The following is a 7,591-nucleotide window of genomic DNA, read 5'->3' as shown; positions in this document are numbered from 1 at the left end:
AAGAGCCGCGTAGCTGTTTTATAGATGTGCTGATAATTTACACAGCTGCATTGCCCTTAGACACTAAAACTTAGACTCGAAGGTTTAAAGAGTTGAGGGGGCCAGGGGGGAGCACCGAGGAGAGGAGGCAGAGAGGGGGAAGCTGCTTTTACTAACACGGAAAGCAGGGCTGAGCTATGGGTTATCCATTAGCCCCAGGAGCCAAGACAAGTTAGAGGTGGGCTCTCCCAACGCCTTCCACTCACTCACTTTTATTGCAGTTTCTTCCGTGCCAGCCTTCCTGACATTGGCATTGGTTGGGCTCATGGCAGGTTCCGTGGGTACCACAGCCAGGCTCGCAGACAGCTAGAATCGGAGGAGATAGAAAGTGTTTTCTGAGCTTTCATTGTTCAGAATTAGCTGCTTTTCCTGCAGTTCTTTAGAATGTGTTTTATTGGGGCACCTGGGTGGCTCAGTCGGTTAAGCATCTGCCTTTGGCTCAGGTCATGGTCCCAGGGTCCTGGGATCGAGCCCCACATCGGGCTCCCTGCTCAGTGGGAGAGTCTGCTTCTCCCTCTCTCTCTGACCCCCCTCCCCACTTGTGCTCTCTCTCTGTCTCAAATTAAAAAAAAAAAAAGTTTAAAAAAAAAAGGAATGTGTTTTATTTTGGGCTTCATTCCTTGTTGTTGTTGTTTTTTCTAAGCCAATATCCAGCTATAAGTCAGTTTGGGACTTTTTGGAAAAAGGCCCAAGAGAGATGGCAAACTAAAGTTGATGCTTCTCAATCACAAAAGATGCTCAGTAGGACTCGGAAACTGCTGGAATGGAAGCTCATTTTCCTTAAGAAAACCCCGGATAGTTAAAAAGCTGAGTTGCTTGCGTGTGAATGTGTCTGTGTTTTCACATGCATGGGTTTCAGACAATGTCTTTGTTCTAGATAAAGGAAACACAGATGTCCGTGAAGAAAGGTTCATTGTGATGCTTAGGCAACATGCAGTAGGTTCAGAAGTTGTGTAGGAGGAGATCCCTAAGCCTGGGCTGATTCTGTGGATGGGTACTTACGCTTTGAACAGAGGTCTCCTTGGTAACCTTTGGAGCACTTACATTTGCTTTTACCAATGCATTTACCTCCATTTCGACAGGGCTGTGGGCATTTGCCTGAAACAGAGGGGAATGCAAATAAGCAAGGAACTCAGTGCTTCGTTCAGAGGTCATCACATTTTTCAAAGGAATTGCAGGGATTTGAGAGGGTAAATGCTTTTTTTTTTTTTTTAAAGATTTTATTTATTTGACAGAGTGAGAGAGCACAAGCAGGGGGAGCAGGAGAAGGAGAGGGAGAAGCAGGCTCCCCACTGAGCAGGAGCCCAATGCAGGGCTCGATCCCAGGACCCTGGGATCATGACCTGAGCCCAAGGCAGATGCTTAACCGACTGAGCCACCCAGGCGCCCGGAGGATAAATGCTTTTAAATGGCAGCTATTCCCACTTAGTCAGACCTGCTCTGGCTTTGATACTGTTTGAGTTGGAACAAATGCACTCAGTATTTTTACTTGTGATTTTTAATGTATATCTGCTACAATAAATGTGTTGCCCACATGCTACATTTATGTTACTTTTTAATTAACAGAATAAAATTCTGATTCATAAACCCTTGTAGTTTAAGATACAGTACAAGTTAAGATGTGAATAAGTCGCCAAGTGCTCTTTTCTCTGAGTTCTGACTTTGCATGTTACTCTTTCTGAAAGCAGGCCTACACCTGTACCCAGCAGTATCTTTCCTAGCCTAGGATGCTCCAGAGAGCAAGGCTTGTATGCAGAGAGTTTCTTTGGTAAAGTGATCCTAGGAAACCGAAATGGGGGACAAGGAGAGGAAAGAATGGAAGGAGGAAAAGCCAACACAGAAGTGTGCGTGTGGGTTGGTCATCACTGTAGGCACCCAGGCTCTATCCTGCAGGGTCCTTCTGAGGAGCCACGGAGACTGCACCTTAAAGTCACTCTTAAGAAGGGAGAGGGGGAGCATTTGTTCTTTGGCACCTGTCTCCCACTAATCGAGGGTCACCCTATGGGATGACTTCCTCACATTTCCAGTCTGCCACTATGTGAGCGCAGACTGATTTTGTAGGACTCAGAGGAGCCTCAAGCAGGAGAAGCGTGGAGCAGTTAAGATGGGGTACAATCAGGTTATGCCTGTGCAAAACAGGTTCCCCCAGTAGTGACTGGAGTGAAAGGCGGGCTGAGAAGAGATATGAGGTAGGGCACCAAAGGGGCCCCATACCACACCTATGCTTTTTTCTAGAATGTCTTAGATCCTCACAATACATCATTCTTTCTTTTATGTCAGTGCCAAATGAGAATTGCTAATGTTTTCATAGCTCTTTGGGTTATAGGATTTTAGAGCTGGAGTGGGGCCTTAAATGTAAAAAATGATATAATGATTGTCTTCTTATTCCAGAAGCTATTTATTCTCCCTCTGCAATCTAGAATTTGCCACCCTGAGGCTGAAAGTTTTGAAGAAGTAGAAGAAAAAGGATTGTTCACCCAGAGCTGAGACCGCATCCTGTGGCAGGCATGATGACGTTCCAAAGAGAGCAAATAGCCATTAGGTTTTGGTAGTGGAGGGGTCTGGGTTTTTTTTATTGTTGTTCTTTTTCTTTTTTTTACATTTTAGCAGAACATTCACTACAAAGGTCTCGATACATAAGGAGAAGAAACGAAATCTTTATCATAAAACAACACCCCTTTTATTCTCTAAGCTCCTCTTTTTATGGTCAAATGAGCCTTCGAAAGAAGTGAGCTACTCTATGTTTTACCAGCAAGTACTATGTTTGATAAACATGAACTCCATATGCAAATTATTTTGCTGAAACACTTTACTTCTCTTTTAACTTATCCAAAAGGACTTTCTTCATGTATAAATCGACCATTGTCATTGTGCAGACAATACAGATATAAGAGTGAGATGTTAGAGTCTCTCAAAAACCTGGAATACCATTATACCTTTAAGTTTTTTGGATGCAGGGATGTTCTAGAAACAGGCATCAAACAACCTTAATAATAAAATACCACATTTTCATTGACCATTAAAAATCCAAAAGGGTCCTTTTTGCTAGGTTTGGATACAAAGAATAGTGTTTACTATTTGGTCAAGATCCCAACTCTTACCTAAAGGAAGGGAATGCCTAACTCTGAATTTCCATTTGTATCAATGAACCATATGACCCCACCGTACATACAAAATTGGATCATATCACAGTACTCTGCCATGCACTTGGGTTTTTCAAGTAAACAAGACATGGGGCAATAATTATGTGGCAGAAAAGACAGTACTTATTGTGAAATACTTGGTGAGCCCAAATTTCCCCACGTTCAATGAGAGGTGAACTTGGTAGCCAGGGGTATCACAGAGAATGACTGGTGGAGAGAACCTTTTCATTGGCTCCATGGGTCTTTTTGTTTTCTTGGTCAGAGGGAAGTGAGAGTCCTTAGGTTCACCACAGCCAGGAATAAGGATGTTCTCTCTTGGTTATCACACAGCAGAAATGTGATTACAGGTGACTGTCCCAAGGCCATTCCAAATCAAATCTTATGAAGCCAAAGCCTCATGAAGGTCTGATTGTTTTAAAAATCAGAATCCTCTAAGTGTCTTTAATGTTGACTTCCTTTTCCTGAAAATATTTTGCAACAAATTCTATCCATTGGACAGTGGGAAAGTGAGCCAACTTGAAAGATAACAGACTAAGCATACCTAAAACAGACTAAGCATTGCCTAAGGCAAATAGATTTGACTAAGTTTATATGTTAACATTTTTACTATAACCAGTGGATGAGTCCAGCGAGACGATGAGTTAGGGATCGACAAAATAAAGACATTAAACTTCCTCTGCCCATCAGATTGTAGGATAACTTAAATGTGTGACTCTGCTTCACATAGAAAACAGATAAAAATGGTTTATGATAGTGTCAACAACTATCATCTCTAGGTCTTAGGATTATGGGTGATTTTTAATTGTTTTATTCAGTATTCTAAATTTTTTTTTAGTATTCTAAATTTTTTTTAATAAAGGACATTTTATACAGAGGACTTTTATTTTTTTTTTTAGTCCCATAGATTTTATTTTATTTTTTATTTTATTTTATTCTTTTACTATGTTCAGTTAGCCAACATATAGTACATCATTAGTTTTTGATGTAGTGTTCAACGATTCATTAGTTGTGTATAACACCCAGTGCTCATCACAACAGGTGCCCTCCTTAATACTCTTCACCTGGCTACCCCATCGCCCCACCCGCCTCCCTTCTGTAACTGTCAGTTTGTTTCCCGGAGTCCAGAGTCTCTCATGGTTTGTCTCCCTCTCTGATTTCTTCCCCTTCAGTTTTCCTTCCCTTCCCCTGTGGTCCTCTGCTCTGTTCCTTATGTTCCACATATGAGTGAAACCACATGATAATTGTCTTTCTCTCCTTGACTTATTTCACTTAGCATAATCCCCTCCAGTTCCAACCATGTCAGTGCAAATGGTGGGTATTCATCCTTTCTGATGGCTGAGTAATATTCCATTGTATATATGGACCACATCTTCTTTATCTATTCATCTGTTGAAGGGCATCTGGGCTCCTTCCACAGTTTGGCTATTGTGGACATTGCTGCTATGAACATCGGGATGCACATGCCCCTTCTTTTCACTACTTTACAGAGGACTTTTATAAAAATAAGAACCCATTAAGTTATTTTAAAACTTCATTTATAATACAGTATAAATAATCCACGTAAGCTTTTTAACTGAAAGTTCACTGAAGATCTTGCGATGTCTATGAACCTTAAGTAACAGGGTAAATCTATAATCTATACATCCAGATATTTCTAACCATGATGTTATTTGTTAACTGGCAAGAGTATCTCAAATTAAGTCAAAGTGAAGTTTGAGAAGATATTAGTCCTGATAGAGGTCACGGGAAATGAAAATAAAAGTAACATCAGAACATATATCTCATAAAAAAAACAGAAAATAACAAGTGTTGTCAAGGATGTGGAGAAACTGGAACCTTCATACATTGCTGGCAGGAATGTAAAATAGTACAGTGGCTTTGGAAAACAGTTTGGCAGTACCTCAAAAAATCGAACATGGAGTTAACATGTGGTCTAGCAATTCCACTCTTAGGAATATATCCGAGAGAACTGAAAACATATGTCCACACAAAAACTTGTACATTAATGTTCACAGCAGGTTTATGCACAATCGCCCCAAAGTGGAAACAACCCAAATGTCCATCAACTGATGAATGGATAAACAAAAGGTGGTTGGTATATCCACACAATGGAATATTATTCAGCAATTAAAAGGAAGTAATGATACATGCCACAACATGGATGAACCTCAAAAATATCATGCTAAGTGAAAGAAGTCAGACACAAAAGGGCAAATGTTATATGAGTCTATTTATATGAAATGTTCATAATAGGCAAATCTCAAGAGATAGAAAGTAGACTAGTGGTTTCCAGTATCTTGGGGAAAGGGGAATGAGGAGTGACTGCTTATGGGTACAGGGTGTCTTTTGTGGGTGATGACATGTTCTGGAATGAGACAGAAATGATGCTGCACAACTTCATGAATATACTGAATAGCATATGTTAAAATGGTAAATTTTATGGTATGTGAGTTACATCTCAATTTTAAAATAAGAATTCATAATTCAACTTTTTGTCTCTACTACATTAGAGGCACTTTTCAACTCAAGACCCAATTGCGTATTTTCTTAGTAATGTGGTTCTTGTAACAGAAACAGGACATTTCCTAGAGGGATTTGAGCATAACTTGTGATAGGGATAATCAGGAGCCTTCAAAGGCCTGATTTTTGGTGCAGTTAGGGAAAAAAGGAATAGAAATCATTGTCTCTGTCACTGGAAATTTCATAAACCCAAGGACATACTTACATGAAGAGAAATGAGCCCAAGAACAAAGATTCATAAATTTGATCTAGCTAAGTATGTGAAGTCTGAGAGTAAGTACGGGGAGAAAATTGAGGGGAGTTTGTTCAGAGATATCTTTATCAGGGCAGGGTAGTTAATAAGAACAGAAACCACATCCTGAAAATTAATTACATGTTCTATGGAAACTTCAGAGGTGTTTCGTTTGAACTCTATCAAAAATGGTTACCTCATCTAGTACTCATTAAAGTACAAAAACTCACAAATAAATTAGAGATTGAAAGTTAAACTAGGAAGTCAATGTTACTTAATTTTGAGCCCACTGCAACCCACTTCAGAAACTATGGTTGTACTAAATACAGCAGTATTTTACAGATACAATACAGCTGGAAACTGGGGCTCCTGGGTGGCTCAGTCGGTTAAGCATCTGCCTTTGGCTCAGGTCATGATCCCTGGGTCCTGGGATAGAGACCTGCATCGGGCTCCCTGCTCAGCGGGAAGCCTGCTTCTCCCTCTCCTCCCCACTCAGGCTCTCTCTTGCTATCTCTGTCTCTCTCTCTCTCAAATAAATAAATAAATAAATAAATAAATAAATAAATAAATCTTAAAAAAAATACAGCTGGAAATGAAAATGCTACATTCCAGAACTTCCAGAAAGGCAGGAACACGGCACCTTAGCAGACATGCTCATGTCTTTTTGCTCCTTCCTAAACAGAGCGCTGGTGTCTTCTGTCTTCTGGATCATAAAGTAATCTAGGAGGCAGTTGGCTTATTGCTGAATTTAGTAGAAAGCTTCAGTGATTTGCTGAGGGTTACACTGCCGGTAGGTGGCAGAGCCAGGATAAGCAGTTTGATATCCTGATTCTGAAAACAATGATTACCTACCACATTCCATCCTTAAATTTTTCTTTCTTTGTATGGAAGCATGACAAACATCATGAAGGCACAATGAAGACATAACTGCATTGATCTTAAGTTTACAGCTCAGCTATTTTTTTTTTTTTACCTAAATAAACACTCATGTGACACTTCATCAAGATATAGAGCATTTTTGGCACCCCATAAAGTTCCTTTGTGCCCCCAACCACCATCCTGGTTTCTACTATCATCCATTAATTTTGCCTCTTCTTCAACTTCATAAAAATGGAATCGTGCAGTATGCACTTTTTCCTTTATTTAACATCTGTGTGATTCATTCGTGTTGTGTGTGCTGTTAGTTTGTTCTTTTTTTTTTTTTTTTTTTTATTGCTGTGCCACCCTTTCTCCCTTTTTCTTGAATCTATCCTTTCCTCTTAGATAGGTCACTGGTTCCGTCTAACTCGGGGAAGAAATTCTATGCCTGCAGGTAGATAAACAAATCCACCTGTCCCAAAACTCTGGTCTACATTTCTAGGCTGAAGCGAGGGGCTCTGCACAATGAGAAGGGGACAAACTCACTAACAAGAAACAACACAACATGCCGAACAACCCAAACCCAGATGTAACTGAGTCAGAGTGTGTTCTTGGAGTCATCTGAGCTGAGCTATGGCACACACTGCCCCACCTTTAGCCAAAATGAATGGTGTAAAGAAACCACTGGCCTGAGACCTTTGATAAGCTATTCATTGTCTCCGGGCTTCAGCTTCCTCACTGATAAAATGATGGGGTTAGGTGGAGTATTGAGGCTCCCTCCGCCTCGCCTCCCCTCCCC

General features: G+C 40.5%; 1 protein-coding gene across 1 annotated transcript in view; it reads right to left on the bottom strand.

Annotated features, from left to right (window-relative positions):
• The window catches only part of WIF1 (WNT inhibitory factor 1), a 67,267-nt gene that overhangs the window by 3,716 nt on the left and 55,960 nt on the right, over positions 1–7,591 (bottom strand). Inside the window, exons 8-9 of the mRNA XM_025883119.2 lie at positions 1,042–1,137; positions 250–345 (exon numbers count right to left, since the gene is read on the bottom strand). Of these exons, the coding sequence (XP_025738904.1) occupies positions 250–345; positions 1,042–1,137 (192 nt within the window). The remainder of the gene's footprint in view (positions 1–249; positions 346–1,041; positions 1,138–7,591) is intronic.

The sequence above is a fragment of the Callorhinus ursinus genome, unplaced genomic scaffold, assembly GCF_003265705.2.
Source record: "Callorhinus ursinus isolate GAN/ISIS: 27379988/994484 unplaced genomic scaffold, GSC_fseal_2.0 scaffold14, whole genome shotgun sequence".
NCBI classification, from domain to species: Eukaryota; Metazoa; Chordata; class Mammalia; order Carnivora; family Otariidae; genus Callorhinus; species Callorhinus ursinus.
This window is presented reverse-complemented; position numbering and strand designations above follow the sequence as displayed.